The sequence below is a fragment of the Paramisgurnus dabryanus genome, chromosome 16, assembly GCF_030506205.2.
Source record: "Paramisgurnus dabryanus chromosome 16, PD_genome_1.1, whole genome shotgun sequence".
Classification (NCBI taxonomy): Eukaryota; Metazoa; Chordata; class Actinopteri; order Cypriniformes; family Cobitidae; genus Paramisgurnus; species Paramisgurnus dabryanus.
The window spans coordinates 6,888,212-6,906,360 of NC_133352.1; the positions used below are offsets into that span (position 1 = coordinate 6,888,212).

At 36.7% G+C, this 18,149-nt stretch overlaps 2 protein-coding genes across 10 annotated transcripts in view; one reads left to right on the top strand and one right to left on the bottom strand.

Moving 5' to 3' along the window:
• Positions 1–2,942: 2,942 nt before the first annotated feature.
• Positions 2,943–4,748, top strand: LOC135749517 (uncharacterized). The gene is made up of 6 exons (XM_065268106.2): positions 2,943–3,068; positions 3,306–3,608; positions 3,714–4,028; positions 4,133–4,189; positions 4,282–4,362; positions 4,530–4,748. The coding sequence occupies exons 1-6, from the start codon at positions 3,002–3,004 to the stop codon at positions 4,556–4,558; spliced, it is 852 nt and encodes a 283-aa protein (XP_065124178.1). The 5' UTR covers positions 2,943–3,001; the 3' UTR covers positions 4,559–4,748.
• A 4,959-nt stretch (positions 4,749–9,707) lies between these two features.
• limch1b (LIM and calponin homology domains 1b) overlaps positions 9,708–18,149 on the bottom strand; it is a 104,710-nt gene continuing 96,268 nt past the window's right edge. For 6 of the 9 annotated variants that reach the window (XM_065268112.2, XM_065268116.2, XM_065268115.2 and 3 more), the window contains 5 exons: positions 13,979–14,066; positions 13,725–13,814; positions 11,835–11,943; positions 10,187–10,289; positions 9,708–9,960 (listed from right to left, as the gene is read on the bottom strand). In XM_065268112.2, the coding sequence (XP_065124184.1) occupies positions 9,935–9,960; positions 10,187–10,289; positions 11,835–11,943; positions 13,725–13,814; positions 13,979–14,066 (416 nt within the window). In that variant the 3' untranslated portion in view covers positions 9,708–9,934. Of the gene's footprint in view, positions 9,961–10,186; positions 10,290–11,834; positions 11,944–13,724; positions 13,815–13,978; positions 14,067–18,149 lie in introns of those variants that run through there. The other 3 variants (XM_065268113.2, XR_010532421.2, XR_010532420.2) reach the window with 3 other exon arrangements.

Genomic DNA, 18,149 nt, shown 5'->3' on the forward strand with positions numbered 1-18,149 from the left:
GTTTGTAAATCCGTCAAGAATTCAGCAAGTTACGAGCATTTTAGTTGGCGTATGTCACTCACCTTCCGTCCACAGCAGCAGGGAGCAGCACTATGGCAGCACTGACCTAAGATGGCCGCCAAGTGACGACACAACTGACTCCGCCTTGAGCCATCTAGCCTTTATATACATATCTATGTATAAAACCCTTTTTACGACACACTAGAAGTGAAAGCATTGGTGGTTCACAAAGCTTCATTTCACCATCACTAGATTGTATAATAAATGACTGAATTTGGATCTGCTTTCCCTGTCTGTGTTCCTGATCATTTATCATGACAAATAATCTAACTTGAATATTTTTTGAATGATTGAGCCAAAACAAAAATGCATTTTTAATTTCTGAAGTGAATTAACTTAATGAAAGTCAATGGTCAAGAGCCCAACTACAGGAAACACTGATCAGCATTATAGTCACTCAAAATCTATTAAATTCAATCATATAACTAAAGCTACATTTGTATTAATTCTCAATAAGAATGTTTGTACTTTATGAAATAAAGTCTGGTTTGTAACAAGTTGGTAAAGTGGGTGAGTTATGTCAAAATATCTGTATTACTGATGTGCCAGTGTGTTTCTTGTTTAACCTCCTTATTTAGAATTCACTTTGCATTAAATCACCAGGGCGACGTTCAGCTGCAACAAAACATTGCAAAACGTTTTTTAAATGGAAATGGTGGTGCATTGCATACTCTGTTCTGATGACGCAGGATTTGTAACTATCAAGGCTTTGAACCGTTTCACGGAACGAAAAAGAAAAAAACAGAAACTTTTGATGTTTTGCAAGGAACAGAAACTTTAAAAAAATATATGTTCCGGAACAGAACCGTTTATTAAAATAATGTTAACCGGTTAATACCGTTATTATTATTTTTTTGTTTTTTGACAGGATTTCTGTTCAATAGGCTACTCTGTGAAGTTCAATTCCGGTCGTCGTTGACTTATCGGAGAAATGAGAAGCTTGCCACCAGCAAGTAGCCTACTCAAGCCCAAGTCTCTAATGCTCAGTCATAAGAGGTGAATATCTACCCAGTATTTCAAGATTTTTGTTTTCTAATACTAGTGGTGTGAAAGATCGCAGTTGATCCGTGATCCATACAGATCACGACCCACGGTTAGGCTAGCATGCGATTCACGGATTAATACGCATATTTAAATAGGGTGAAAGTTGATAATTTACACGTGTTTCAAAGGTTTGCAAATGTTAACACTGAAGTGACTTTAAACAATTTAACCACAAAAAGGCGCTAAAGTGAGCAATTTTCTGTACGCACAGACGCACAAGCGTTGGATGTGTATGGGCCAACTCCAATTAAATGTGATTATCCCTATGCCCTTCAAAGATCAGAACTCTTGATATATAAACTTAAGAGAGAGTTGCGCTACTGTGTCTCATACTGTAATCCATTAAAATACATTTGCTGAATAAAGGACTGAAAAACAACGTAATTGTCACTTTATGTGGAGCGACTGTTTATGCTGGATCTTCTTCCCAAAGCACCGTTTGGCATTCGTCCTCCGTCTGTGTGTGTGCACGTGTTTAAGTGCACTCAACAAATGTAGGCATGTCAGAATTACATTTATGGCACTTACATAATGTAGCCTTTTTTAATGTTCGATGACAAGATACCCAGCTAACACAAATACGTAACTGTTACGTAACTTCAACATAATATGATGACCAAACTTACGTCATGGCGACCAGAAAAGTTAAATTCCTGGATTCGTCGCCTGGACGTAACTTTGCCACGTAATCTGCCCGTCGTGGGCATGTCGTGACCATATCATTTAAAATGTCATTTCTGAATTGTGCAGGTGTAGTTTTGTAAGACGGAGAAAGTGAGAGACTTGCTGTCCTCTTCATGTTTGAGTTGCCAGGGTAACGTTGCTTTAACCTTCACCAGTCCAAAACATCAAACGTGTCCCACAAAACTTTAAAAATTACCAAAATAGTGCACATTTATTATGTAACTGGAACGTAGTTGGTTATCTTGCGACGTTAGGAGACCGGTCTGGCGACGTAGTGATTTGGTACTGTAATGGTAATGAAATTACCTCCATAGGACGTAACAGTTACGTTGCTAAAGTCATGAACTTACCAAAAATGACCAATAAATTACATAACTAACTAGTGTTAGCTAGGTAGAGACTTAAAAATTATGTAGACTAATAATTTAAGTTTAATGTACTGATGATCAACGTTATTTGTATGCCCCACAGCTGACATGGAACGTTATCAACCGGTTCGGGAACTTTATTTTTTTGTTCTAACCGGTTCGGGAACGTCAATTTTAGGGTTGAACCGGAAACCGGTAACATAAAAATACTGTTTCTGTTCAAAACAAACCAATTGGGAAAAAATCTGGTTCAAAGCCCTGGTAACTATGCCAGCTGAGAATGCCATTTATAAACAAAAATATAAACAACTACATCATCATGTTGATATGCTATATTCTTAGGCTACTATAAAACTCTTATAACAAACATGTCTCCTATTATCTTTAGTTATACCAAACTGCAGTGGACTCAATTTGACCTGGACCCATTGTGTGTGCTGTGGTTTATATACATGTTGTTGCTAAATGGGCTGACATTTTTGACACACCCACCAAACAAAAAATGATATCTCAAACACTTTGCACACCATTTCCAGGAAACATGTCATGGAAACTGTAGCAAAACTTTGCACATCGGTTTGAGCTTGAACTGGTTAAGAGTCAACTGGCTCACCTTTTTGGGCATTTCTATCCCATTTTACTTCCAAGGAAGCCTGGCTAAAATCTTAATAAAGTGAAACTGGTTAGACTTGTCAGCATAGATCATTTGATTTGACATTATAAATAAAAATATCAGCAGCCCAATTTCCCTCTGTATTACAGCATCAACCACAGGAAGTGATGATGATGTTTAAAGGAAGAGCTGTGGGCAAATAATATTTATATAAAGAGGAAGACAGACAGAAATGGAGAAAATGGCTAAGTGTCACATATATCTGCCGGGACTGATCATTTTCTGCTCACTTCTCACAGGTAAATAATATGTATAGGCTATACTATATAAGGGAGTTTTGTTAAAGAGATAATATGACATAAAAATGTTTACATGATGATTTGAAGTGGATTTATAGAGGATCGATCTCATAGCAGCTCCTAGGTCCTTAATGCTTTTGCTTTGTCTGTTTGTTTATGTGTAAAGACATTTACTAATGTTTATTAATCAAGAATATCTTATCTCCATTCTGAACACTCAAATCTGCTGTGTGTCAGGTACCAGAGGAGTGGTCAATGTGTTCTGTAGTGATGAAGTAAATGTCACTCTGCCCTGCATTAATGCTCCTCCTGACTGTAGATCAACAATATGGTTCTACCGTAAAGACAGTCATTCAAGAAAAGACGAACTGTTTATTCAAGGAAACAAAAAGAATGGCCATGAAAGAATGAGTCTGGGGTTTGACTGCTCTCTGAACATCTATAAAACCACAAAAGAAGATCACGGGCTTTACATATGCCAGGAACAATTAAGGATTGATTCAAACACTGATCCCAATGTTTATCTGCATTTTCTTCACGGTCAGTGTTTCTGTTCATTCTATAAATATTTGTTTCATTGAAAAGAGCACAAAACAGAGATGAGTGACGTCTGTTGTGTGATTTGTGTTTTAATTTGTGTTTCAGTGTCTTTATCATCCACAAAGACTGAGATTAAAGCAGGCAGCTCTGTCACTCTCTCCTGTCAATTATATTTAATAGATGGATATGATTGTGAGCGTTTGCGCGATAATGATGGATTTCAGATGATCTGGGTGAATGAGTCTGATGTTAATCTTCAATCAGACTCCAGATATCAGATCTCATCTTCAACAAAACACTGTAACAGCCGTCTGACTACAACACTCCTGAATGAAGACAACAACAGAGAGTTGAGATGTCAAATTATTACAGGAACCTCAAAAGTTGAGACCTCAGCCGGATACACTGTCAAGTATTCGGGTAAAACTCCATATTTAACTCTCTCATACACTTTATTTACTGGATGATTATTCCTCCAGATTTAATATCAGTATAATTATGTCACTTTGCTATTTAAATTTCAGTGGTTTCATCTTTAAATTCAGCAAACAATAAGACTTTGACTGGATTTTTATTAAGAGGTAATTTGTAAATGTATTTTATTTTGTTTGTTTGTACTGAGTTTGTATTTGTATTTTGTTTTATATCTGAATGTGTCTGTTTGTGTCTGCAGTGATTATCATTATTGTTGAGGTTGCAGTACTGACAGCACCTACTGTTATTCTTCTCTTGATCATCTGTGAAAGGAGATCTGGTGAGTTATGACAATTATAATAGTCTGATAATTCACAACAATCTGAAACTGTGATCATAAGGTATCAAAAACAAAGACAACATACTGTAAACAAACTATAAAATTAAAACATGTAAGTCAGTTTCCAAATATTCAAGATGTTTGTCATTGTGTGTTTTTATTCTCAGAGAAGAAGAGAACAACTCACAACATCTAAACAATATATGCTATTTTGAGCAAAAACTTCACATACATTACTCTGAGGTCACCAAATATTTATTTTACATCTTAAAAAAGAAATGTCTCCTTTAAAGCATCCTACCTCTATTCCTACTTGTTAACATGGCTTTGTAGACAATGGTTACTGTTGACCTCTTTTAACAAAATGTTAAATGCTCTTATTTGTATGTCACTTGTAATTACAAAAGATTTCTTAAAGAGAATAAAGGTGATACAAAAGTTTCTTCGCAGTGATGTCTTTTTGCTTCCCTAAAGAAACATTCAATCCAAGGTTCTTAAAAAACATGAATTTTCACCTTCATCTTCAGATGTTAAATGTTCTTTATGGAGCCATGAACCTCCCTTGACTCTTAGAAGGAAAGAAACATTGAGTCTTTGACTCGGCCCTGACAGTACAGTACTTTGTACTTACTGTATACAATTTGGTGTTTCTCTCCATTACTATTACTGTACTTGGATATTGGACTAATCAACAAGAAATTATATGAAAAAGATCGTTTAGTGATAGGTAAGGGTTTGATTAAAAAGCTTAACAAAATTTTTCTCTAGAATAGTTTTAAAAGGAAAACACAACCATTAAGTGTTAAAAAAATTAACTCTTAAAAAAATGCTTACAGCCAATCATTGGATGGCCATGAATTGTTCATTTTAGGTCCTTTAAAAAAATTATACATTCATAAATCGATGCGTTTTCGTTTCTTTTGGAGACATGTTAATTTTCCATGTTGTACATATAATAATAATAAAGTTACTTGGATAAATAAGTGAAATTTTAGTTGGTGTCCTGAACCCCATTAGCATTCCTTTAATGACCATAAATAATCTATTTTAGATCAATTTTAATATTATAAATTTATAAACAGATGCATTTTTTTTCTTTGTAGAAATTTAAATTGGCCAGGTAGTACATGGTTGTACGTAGCACATGGCAAAGTACTTTCTTATATGTAAATTCTTCAAACCTGCAGTCGATTAGTAAAGATTTATTTCTAAGGACCGGGTCTCGAAGCCACAGGAAGATGTAAGAACCCAAATAGTCAGACGCTCTTAGACTGCTTCCAAAGAATTTCTTTAAAAAAAAGAAAAGGTTAAAAAAAACCTTACATCAACAAAAACAGAAGAATAAATGGTACAAAAAAATCCCCTACTTTAATGCAGTCACAAAAACAGAAGATGATCTAGTTCAAAAAAGGGAAGCAAAAAGATTGAAAAAGGGGAAAAACTATTTCATGAAAAACTTCTTAGAATAAAAGCAAACTTGCAGCAGCAACTGTGTAAGGAAACTGCAATAGCCAATGATACAGGGAAAGAGCACAGCAGCACAAAAAATACACATGTAAAAATATAACTACTTACTAAGACATAAGAGTTCAATGGCGACTTCTAGTGGTCAAAATAAAACACTACAAAGTGAAAACTCTGACACTATGTAAAGGAGACATTTCACAAGACTTTTTTAAGATGTAAAATAAATCGTAGTTGTCTCCAGAGTACTTATGTAAAGTTCTAGCTTAAAATATCATATAGATCATTTATTATAACACGTTAAAATTGACACTTTGTAGGTGTTTGTGTGTGTCCCTTTAAATGCAAATGAGCTGATCTCTGCACTTAATGGCAGTGCTGTGGTTGGATAGTGCAGATTAAGGGGCGGTATTATCCTCTTCTGCCCTCACAAGGAGAGTCAAATTTCAATTACCTATTTTTTCACATGCTTGCAGAAAATTGTTAATCAAAACTGAGTTACTGGGTTGATCTTTATCACATTTTCTAGGTTGATAGAAGCACTGGGGACCCAATTATAGCACTTAAACATGGAAAAAGTCAGATTTCCATTATTTGTCCCCTTTAAATTTTGATTAGACTATATTGAAGTGTGAGTTCCAGGCACGACCAGCAGGTGTCAGCACATTTCTAAGCTCATCTCAGCCACTCCTAAAAACCCCTGGCTTTGATAGGGAGTAAACCTATCCCGGGTAAAACCAGTACTGATTACCAGGGCCCCAAGGGGAGAGAGGGCCCTTAAAAAGTCTGGAATATATTTTATTTTACCTGGATATTTTCATTACCTAATAAAATTTTATAATGAATGTCAGATGTAATGTAAAGTTAGTGTATTGGCTGAATAACTGTTTGACTGACTACATTTTGTATAAGTTAAAACTGTCAAAAGCAGGGGTGGGCATTCCTGGTCCTGGAGGGCCACTGTTCTGCAAAGTTTAGCTCCAACCCTAATCCAACACAATTGTAAATCCCAATCAAAGGCTTCAGTATGACTTAGAAATGACATTCAGATGTGTTTTGTGATTAAGGTTGGAGCTAAACTTTGCAGGACAGTGGCCCTCCAGGACCAGGAATGCCCACCCCGATCTACAGTCTCACGGCCCCACCCCTTGCTAATGCACCAAATGGTTTTATCGGCATCCCTCATGTCCGCCAGACACAGCCAGAGGTGGCGCTCCTGGACCACCAAAGTGGACATAGCACGGCAGACGAAGTGCCAGATTCGTAGCGCACGGAGTTCTTCAAACACTGCCTTGTCGTGAACTCCCTTGTGCAGGTCCTTCGCCTGATGAACCTGCAGCAAAGCCATGACATGCATGGCAGAAGCTACCTCCTCACAAGCCCTGTAAGCAAACTCCGTCAAAGACGAGGAATGCCTACAAGCCTGTGAAGGAAGGGTGGGCCGGTCCTTCCAGTGTAAATGTTTAAATCATTTGTCGGTCATGATTCCATGCTTCCAAGTGGTATCATAGGCTTTTTCCAAGTAAAAAAACCCCACCTACAGCATGTTCTTTCTTAAAAAAGCTGTGTGCACACACTTCAGCACAATGGCTGAAAGGAAATGAAGTGTAATTATTAAAGGACAAGTTTGGTATTTTACACTTAAAGCCCTGTTTTCAGATTGTTTATGATTAAATAGAACGGTTTTGACTGAAATTTGGACATATGCGGCTGCCCCGAGAATTTTGTGGTGTTTGTGTTTCACCTCCCACCTTTACAATGGGTTTAATGATGCACTGGAACAATCCTTCCTAAAATGCATGAAACTTTCGTTTACAAAGACGTGAAACTCACCGAGTGGTCAGGGGTGTTCATTGATATGCTCACACAAAAATCGCTGCAAAATACACATTCCAACAGGTTTTATCGTAGTTTTTACCAACTCCATTGACTTGTTTTAGTTGTGCTGTGAGGTACGGTATTACTCCGCGCCGGGAACTTTGTTTCTATTCTTGCAATTGGCAAAGGCGGATTATCGCCACCACCTGGGCTGGAGTGTTTATTATTCAAGCTCTAAGCGGAAGAATGTACGGGTGTGAGGCGTTTGGAAAATAGGTCCACAAGTTAACAACGAATGCTAAAACAGCTGTTGGAAAGCATCGTTTGCAGCGATTTTTGTGTGAACATATCAATGAACACCCCTGACCACTCGGTAAGTTTCACGTCTTTGTAAACGAAAGTTTAATGCATTTTAGGAAGGATTGTTCCAGTGCACCATTAAACCCATTGTAGAGGTGGAGGTGAAACACAAACACGCGAAAATTCTCAGGGCAGCCGCAAATGTCGAAATTTCAGTCAAAACCGTTCTATTTCACCATAAACAATCTGAAAACAGGGCTTTAAGTTTAAAATAACGAACTTGTCCTTTAAAAAAATGATTTAAACATTTACAATTAACACACCCTAAAACATATGAAGTTTCTGTACAGAAACAAGCCGCCAAGTCTTCCTAGTTGCAACACTTTTTTTGGTCAAAATGTCTTACGGATTTTTTAAGCCATCCCTTTAAAAATGTTTATCCCTTTAGCAGTATTTTATGTATCATAAATAACAATATTTAATCTTTAACATTTTAGGCCTGTGACACAACGTAACATGAACTTATTTTTTAAAATTTTATTTATAAACATACAGCCATGTTAACATCAGATTGATCTCTTGGATATTCGTATAACACAATAAATATACCTTAGATTTAATGGATATATTTTCCAAGGTAAGTGTTTCCCTCCCAAAAAACATAAACTTGCTTGGCATATGCCCCAACCTTCTGTAGAGCTACAGTTATGACAAATTAAACATTAAATACATGACCCACCCCGAAGCACAGAAATACTGGCTAAATAAACGGATTATGACAGAAGATTATATAGCAAATATGATGAGAATGATCAAGTTTATAACAACAAAAGTCTCCATGGCCTTTTGGTCAGGTATTTAAAATGTATGAGCAAACATTCATAGACATTCTCTTTAAACTGTGTTAAATTAAGCCAGCTCATATATTTGTATTGCTTTGTCATGGTCAGAATGAACAAATGAAAATAGATCAAACTTTATATATATATATAAAAAATTATTAACTAGCAATTTTCCAATCCAAATTTCGGAGTTAAAAAAAATTGTGGAATGGGACAAACATTTAAAATAAACCTTTTATGTTACAACTGCTAAGAAAATAAAATGTGCAGTGTGCTGTGAAAAAGGGGAAAACTGAAAGGTTTTAAAGCTCAGAGCTCACAATTTCAAAGAGCAAGTGGCAACCTGCTCCATATTATAAGACATGACCAAAAATATTTAGTTTTATCAGATCAATACAGAAATAGTGTTTGGATTCAAAATATCATTCACTCGGAGTCCCTTATACAGACATTGCATCACACTTAAGGCACATTATTTCAGTGCAACAACTTCCCAAGCCATCTGTTTAGAGAAAAATACTTCAAGCAGCTGTATCCATACAACTTGTCATTGTTTTACATGTACAACTCAATTTTGTTTACATGTGTAAAAATACATACTTTCTTCTAGATAGGAAATGATCAGGGGTCATTGAGGCACTAAAATGCAAAAATGTCTCATTTACACCTTTCTCATCCATTAAAGGAATACTGTAAAATAAATGTTTATAAGATATCTAAACATTTTAACCCATTCTCAAGGGCAGGATTACTATGTAGCCACCAAATTAAAATGTATTAAAAAATACTTTGTGATGTCAAAAACTTTTTAAATTAAATACATTTGCAACATCAGGATAAAGATTCATTCAGACAAATCTGAAGTGTACTGACATTCATCCACATGATATTCGATTTATAGCACAAATCTTCCACATAGTGTTGCATACTGTACTGTTTATAACTATTTTCAGATAATAAACAATGGACTACAAAGAGTCAGTTACAATGTTGAAAACCTAAAAAATGAAAAACATGGGTTTTGCTACAATCTCACTTTTGGAAAACCCTGGAACAATGAATTTGCAGTGGTTTCAAGTTAAATGTGCTTGTATTAGGCATGAAGATGCATTATGGGTAGACTTCTTAAGATCCCAAATCAAATATTGTTACAAGGTAGTGGGCTGTCCGGCAGCTGAAAGACAAGACAAATGAAGAACAACATTCACTGTAATAATAATCAACTGCTGACTGAATTCAATTTCGAAAAATTCTTGAAAGGTTGTTGTAATTTTATACAGAGTAACACCACCACATATTACAAAATAAGACATTTTTATGAATTGTGAATGATTGCTGTTAGTATTTTTGATCATTTCAAAACTGAAATACAAACTGCTGAATTATACTGTGTGACTCACAGCGGGAGTGGATGTAGCATTGATGGCAGTTCAGGAGTCCATTTCTAATCCTCACATCTGTTCCTGTGCTGGTGTCACCCAACTGACCCTTACAGATACCACACTGAAAAAGAGACATTTAAACAAACTTTACACTAATGTATGATAGGAAAACAAGACACATGATGTAAACAATGGTTTTAATTATTTTAACCTACTGTTTCTGCCCCAATTTTTATCATTTCATTCTCAGGGAATTAAAAAAAGATAAAATACCCAATAAAATACAGCTTTTATAAAGCCCTTAAAACGAACATTAATACTTTACAATAAGGTTGTATTTGTTGACCAATTATTAAATGCATTAGCTAACATGGACTAACAATGAACAATACTTCTAAAGCATTTATTCATCTTCATGTTCATTTATAGCCTGGTCCAACCAGACTCTTGTACATTCATTTCATTTGTACAGAGAGTCTGGCCAGGCTCCATTGCAAAGCGTTACTTCCGTTAAGGAGGGTCCATTGTTGAAGTTTGAAACTATTGGATCTGCCCAAAGTCACTCAGGATCTGCCAAAGCCAATCGCTAACGTGTGGTCGTGACGTATATCATGCACCGAAACCGGCCGGAAACAACAAGTCAGAATAATCAGACAAACAAAACTTAGCAAACCTGGTTCTTGCTCCGCCTTTAACTTCTGTATATTCGGCAGTTTAGCAACAACGGACCGAATAGCTTTTCTCACGTCTTTCTCCGCTGCCATTACTGAACTACAACTCAAACTGACGCACAACCTCAACGTCATCGTTCTTAGCCACCCCCATCTGTTCGCTGATTGGTCCTGCAGATTTTTAGGAAATGAAAATTAAGCGGAAGCACGTAGGAGGGCGGAGCCAGGCTAGTTCATTTAAGCATTTACTATTAAATTATTAAAATCAATAGTTGCAGCTGTTAACATTAGTTAATAATTAACTAACATGAATAACTGTACTGACATTAACCCAGATAGCAATGAGTCAGCGGACCACCGGCGGTGCTCTGGCTGCAGTAAGCGTCATAAGGGCGTAATCGCAAACAGGTCTGACGGCGGACCGCCGCGGCAGCCGCTTTTGCATAAATTAAGCAGTCGGTCCGCCGGCTGCATGCTGGCGGCATCTCGCAACAAATGAGAGTGACGTATTCGGCGGCAAAAGTTTCATCCCCGCCAGCGGGACGCACCTATAGCCGACAGCTTGGGGCTGGTGGCATAAAGAAGCCATGCGGATATTTTTTGCTATCTGGGAACTTACATTAAAAACTATATTGCTCATTGTTAGTTCATGTTAGCAAATGCATTTACCACTTAATTAATACGTTTATTGTAAAGTGTTACTAATAGGGCATTGAAGAGGTTATGCCCTCTATAAGTATTGTTCTTTGATAACCAAAAGTGCTCATTGTCTTCTGGTAAAGGAGTGAGAAGGTTGTTTGCATTTAAAGGTACATACATGAAAACAGCACTTTTTTGCTTCCACCAAAATAGAGGAATTTTGGACATGCTATAACAAATTATTTGTACAGTAGGATCTTTTGAACTGATACTTTACAGACACATTCTAGGCACACCTGAGACTAACATAATATGTGTCCTTTAAAGAGGGAAAGCTCCTGTAGACACACACATACCTTAAAGCATTGAATGTGGAAGTAAAGGCTAAGAGTTTCGATAATCATGGCGGCACCTTTGCCAAGTGGGTGACCACAGCTTGAACACAGCTTCTTCCCACTGACAGACCTGCAAAACAAAACAAAAACTTTTAAAATTACTTAAACACTGGAGCGGTAGTTTTGCATATGTCATGCGTGAACTTTTGACCTGATTACGTAATACGCCGCATTTAAAAGCTTTGGTGTGCACGCCCCCTTACACCTGTGTGGCTTTATGGATTGTACTGTGAAATATTAAAGTTTATTTTCTTTCTGTTTGTCACATTTTTCATGTTTATTGTATTAGTTGATAATAAAGAAAACAAAATAACTGCTTGTCATATTTATTTACAATTATGTATATTTATTATATTTAATAAACATATACATTTGTATTATATTTTAAACAAAATGTATCGCATTTATTTAAATTTTTTTAATTTTTAAAAAGTAGAAAAACTTAAATTTGTAGTGTTTTTCTGTCTGTATCCTTTAGCTGATTCCAGTTATGCGTCTGTGTGAACACAAACTCGTCCCGTAAATCTTCTGAGATTGTTGTCAGAAAGAGGACCTAGTCAGATACACGGAAAACCCTCTGTGTGAACAAGAAGCCGCAAGAATGCCGTAATGGGCGTGTCAGTGAGGACGCGAGCATCATCACAACAAAAGTTATGGTTCAGCTCTTTAAAACTAGAGATTTACATGCAGATCAACATTCACGACGAGAAATGTCAGCAAACTGGAATGAAGCAGATATCAGGTAAGTTAGCTCGTCACTCACTGGGCAGAAGCGGAGTTAATTCAGCAGCATAAAAGAATATCGCGTCACGTGCTCATTTGAGCTATAATAAACGAAAATGCCCGCGCGTCATCCCAACAAGATATATCGTTCAGCTCCTCAAAATGCGGGTTTTAAATGCATATAAACAATCACGATGAGAAATGTCTGAAAACTGTATTAAAGCAGAGATCAGGGAGGTTGTCAAATATCCACTTAGAAGCTGAAATCATTCAGCAGCATAGAACTGTGCGTTCACGCGCTCCTTTATAGTCTTATCATAAACAAAAATGCATGCGAGTGGTTTTTGGAGAGAGAAATAAAAAAATTATATGAAAACTTCACACGCTGCGTAGAAGAGAGGGCAGGACTTTAAACAGGTCACGTGTCTTTCCGGGACCTTGCATCCGGCAAATGCCGGCAGTGTGAATGAACAAAAAACCAAACGATCCCGGAAAAATCCGGGATGCCGTTCCCTTGTATTTTCCGGAATGTCTGTGTGAAAAGGGCTATAGTGCACTACAGTATATAGGAAACAGTGAGTGGTTTCGGACACAGCAATTGTTTAAAAGTAAGTATTTTTTATTTAATTTTTTGTAAAAACTATAATTTTGCTAGATAAAACCCTTATGCAACCCTTATGTTGGGATTGTTTAGGGTCCTTTGAAGCTGCAGTGAAACTGCAATTTTAAACTGCATTAAAACTATAAACTGTTGAGATCCACCAAAGTGTACTATATGAAGAAAAATCCTGGAATGACATGGGGTGAGTAAATTATCAGATTGTATTTATAAAAGTGGAGTAATCCGTTAACTCCTTCAATATTTTTTATATTTACACATATAGCCGATGCTTTTATCCGACATCCAAAAGTAAGCAGTTTTAGAAACATCTCACATGTCATTGTGAAACCTCAAGAAGCCGCTTGATAAAATGATATGAGAACATTTTTACAAATTATAGGCAACGTGTGAGTACTTTGAAGATGCTCAAATATACCATCAGTTGTGTTTGGTTATGTAAACTCTGAAGAGACCTCTAGAAGAGGTCTGTAAGTATGACAGCTGGTAAGAGAGTAACTGTGCTATACCTGTTTGGTGATGGAGGTGGTTGAGTGTCTGTGTCTGTGAATGAGGATGATGAAGATGAATTTGCCACAATGTTCTCTATAGAGTCGGACCTGAGGATGGCAAGCCACATGCAGGGTTCAGCCCTCATATCACAAACATGCTCACAAACATTAAGCTCGGAGGATGAATTCATGAAAATCATCACAGATGCAAAAAACTCTCCTCTGGATCACAAGCTATGTGTGAACTAAATGAATAAATTACACACACACACCTCTTGCGTTCACCAGGTTTTGTCTGTGATGTAGTCTTCTTCAAGGTTTCAGCCTGCTGTGGTTGTTGTTTATTGCTCAGGGATACATCTGTAACAGACAAACCAAAACCACCTTACAGTAAATACAATAAAAACTTTAACATACACATGCTCTATCTTTACAAGGATAATCTGATATAAAATACATTTTAAATGTTATTCAATAGTCTCTGCAACTCAAAAAAAAGGTCCTATGTAGAACCCTTGGAGGGCACCGAGCGTTTTTATTAAAACGGTTCTCTAATTCATGTTTTGTGACTGAAGTGTAAAATAAAGATTACACAATAATTATAGACCTACAGAACTCATTCACAAACCTTTTTTGTGTCAAAAGGGTGACTGCTGTGGTAAAAAAATACAAATTCTAAATGTATATAAAAAATATCTAGTCAGTGTATGATTTGTTTCCTGTGAACTTTTTATGCAAGTTTGAATATTAGCATGAAATTTACATAACTTACTAATAATTTGCCTTTTGGTGAATAACCAGATGTTTTCTTTATTTTGTTCATATTGTTAATGATTTGTAACACACCTCGCAACTATAAGTCATGCTCTCAGTTAAAACAGTAAAATAAGATAACAGACTATAATGAGACAGACAGCAATAACATTTAACTTGCCCAAGTGTATTATACAAAAGACACAGATATATACAATAACAAAATATATACAAGACAAACAACGAGTAATACCGTGAATGTGCTTGTATGTGTGTGCGTGAAAGTCTCAAGTTCAGTATATTTACAAGTGCGGATAAGTCCCACCGGTGATGATAGCAACCAGCAGCATAATCCAACAGAGTGAGAGTGAAGGTGTCCTCCAATGTGAATAATTCCAACAAACGATATATTCCTCAAGGAAAGGTATCTTCACTACTGTGTAAAGTATAATCAGCGATCGCCTACCAACCAATAACACGCTGTCCCGCACGCCGGAACCGGCGCCATATATGTACATAACGGAAGTCTTTACCGGCAACCTCACACGTGGCGAAGCGTTCATTCGATGGATACCGTAAATTTTTGTAGCTCCTGATATTCCTGTCTTTCTGAAACGCACTGATTTTGTGCAAAACTCTGATCTGAAAAGCTCTGTATCCCTGATTGGCCAGCTAATCTATACATTGTTTTATACCACGGGTCTGTTGAATGCTGCATTCTGATTGGCTGAGAAATGTTCAATGGGTGTTGATTATTTTTCTGTAAACCGCACACCTAACTTGTCAAATGTCTTAAAATAGGCACCAGAGCAATGTTTGTGGTAACTGTGGTATCAGAGGAATAATTGACTCCGGTCCTTTGAATTATTGGAAAATAATGCACACCTGCGGTGCATTACTAGCCTGACTACGTCAGACTTTGTACTTCCGCTAAATTTCATTACGCTTCTGTACTCAGTCTGAGATACCTCCCATTCAAACCGTTTTCCTCAGGTCTCAAAACAACCGGCGAATCAATGAACAGAGGGCGGGCTGAGAGCCGTGACGTAGACGCTAAGCGCCGAATGTACGGTTGTAGTTTGTAGTGGACATGGAGCAGGGTCGGACTGGGAACAAAATTCGGCCCTGGCAATTTCTCGTGGAACGGCCCACCACTGGACCGATGACCCCCCCCCACTCCACACACAAGCCCACTGATACTAAATCCCCCCCCCCAACCCAATGCTTTGATTTATTGAACATTTATATTAATTTCACAGTATAGTTACAATTCAACCACCTCAAACTCTCTTTGCCATGAATAAAGCTGCACTGTTTGTCAAAGCACCACAAAAACAGTTTTACTATTTTTGCACTGTTATATGAAGCAATACTAGATGACCCCTTTTATCAAACTCTATTGAATACAATAATATGTAAAGTATATTAATGATAGACAGTGCAGGTCTATATATTATAAATAGGTCTATAGATTATAAATGTGACCGGTGTTATAATGGTTTATGTAGCTTTCTTCACTTTATATTAGATAGAGCAGAAGCAGTTAAAGTGCCTCTCTTTCTATTTCTCTCTTGCAGATTAAAAGATTACCATCTCTTAGGGGTGTCCTCGACTAAGGATTTACATATTCGAATCAGAATTTTCGAATCTTTCCATAGTCGACCGATAGTCGAATCATCTATGTTTGTGTGCATGGGTTGGGAGGGGGCCAGACCAGGTACAAATTGGTAACTTTTATTTTCTTTCACAAGCAGCACACATAAACAACTGTCTGATAAAGTGACCAAAACTGTCTTTCAAGTAATAAACGAAGACAAAACTGACGATGCATTTATATATATTTTTTTTAAGGTAAAATGTAAGGCAACATTTGTTTAATTATTCCTCATAACATTTTAAAGCCACGATCTACAGAACATCACACAAAAATACATTTTGATAACTAAAAAAATAACAAAGGTGATCCTGCCTTGGAAACTCCGGCAACAATTAAGTGTTTTTATTTAATTTGGAGATAGCGCGTCAAAGCAGTCATGACCAAAAAAACCCGACAAATGAGAAATGACAAATAATTTGTGATTGTGACTGTAAATGATAAAAACTAATCTTTATATACAATTCATTAAACTTTAATTTATAACAAGAAAAACACTGAAATTAATGATTTTATAGACACTACGCGTTATTATTTAGCACAGAAATACCTGCTTGCTTGCTTTGACTTTGATCATCTCTGTATTCACTTTAGATACAGAAAGACCGGATGATATTATTTATTTCAGGAATCTCTTTGCTATCATTTGAAAGTGAACACCGACTGACCATAATATTAAATCACAAGAAAGACATTCGTGTCAGGCAGAAATAGGTTCGGTGCAGATACTAGTTTCCGTTTCATCACCGAAATAAAAAAACGGCTTACCTGTTTTGTAGTTTAACTTTAAGATAGACAATATAACCACTCTGTTTTAAATACATTTTAAAAACTTATACTCGTCGAAAAACATCCGTTTTTTAATGTTTAGTTTGATGAACTCCTAAATATGAGACGCAGAGCACCTAACCCGTTCGGCTAAATTACATGCGCAAGCATGGCCAGGACGCAATAGCGCAACATCCATACAACGAAAAGCTATCCAAAATTTACATACTTAAATAAGATCGGAATTTACGTTTATAATAAATACAATTTTTTTTAATAAAATAAGATCAGAAGTAACAAAGTGCAGAACAAAAATGCAAAATGCCTCAAGTGCACGGAAACAAAACACAGGCCAAATAGTTAAATCAGATAACCCAAAGTGATTTATAAATAAAATAAAATATAGAAATTTTTAAAAGAACGAAAGTCATAGTTTAATTTGCCAGCTTTGTCTTTTAAATGTCGAAACAAAGAGGCAAGGCTTTATTAAGATAGAGACCTCTTATGGACGTGAAGCCCTGTCACAGGGGTTGATGGATTTATTAACTCATTTTAAAAATATTTATTGAAAGCTGCTACTTCACATATTATTTGCAGCATTATCATAATATGCAGTATATTAATATATTGTGAGAAAGCTGTTATATGTAAAATCAGATAATGTGTGCACCCATATACGGCCAAAATTGAATGATCCTCATTTCATAACACATCTGCGACGATTCGACTATGAGATTGGTAAGCGACTTTTTCTCGCGGATCTTCTCAGCTCCCCCTTTCTTCTTTTTGGAGCCTCTGTTGTCCATAATTATAATTCTTAAGTGCAAGGCTAAATGATGCGCTATCATCACTGTATATTTCCCCATAAACCCAGCGGCTGCTTGGACAAATCCATTTGAGGGGTGGGGCATGGGGCGCGATCGTAACACACACTGAACCTGTCATGAAGAAGCCGAAAATATTTGCCTATCACCCGCCCTTCAAGCCAAATGCAACTGCATTTATACATGACGGGCCGAAAATAAATAACTTGAACATTTTGGCATAAAAAAAAAATCTCAGAGGCCACCGGCCCACATGTCGACCGGCCCACCGGGCATTTGCCCGGTTGTACAGATTACCAGTCCGAGCCTGACATGGAGGCACAGAAAGCTATTTGCTCTGTTGTGGAGAACCGGCACTTGCCAACTTAATCCTGAACAAGAAAAGTGTTTGTTAAAAATTTTGAATGGAGATTATGTTGTTGCCCTACTCCTGACAGGTTTTGG

Coding starts and splice junctions, on each gene's coding strand:
- LOC135749517 (XM_065268106.2), top strand. CDS start 3,002: ATGGAGAAAATGGCTAAGTGTCACATATATCTGCCGGGACTGATCATT. Junction 3,069..3,305: donor TTTCTGCTCACTTCTCACAG/GTAAATAATATG, acceptor GCTGTGTGTCAG/GTACCAGAGGAGTGGTCAAT. Junction 4,363..4,529: donor CATCTGTGAAAGGAGATCTG/GTGAGTTATGAC, acceptor TTTTATTCTCAG/AGAAGAAGAGAACAACTCAC.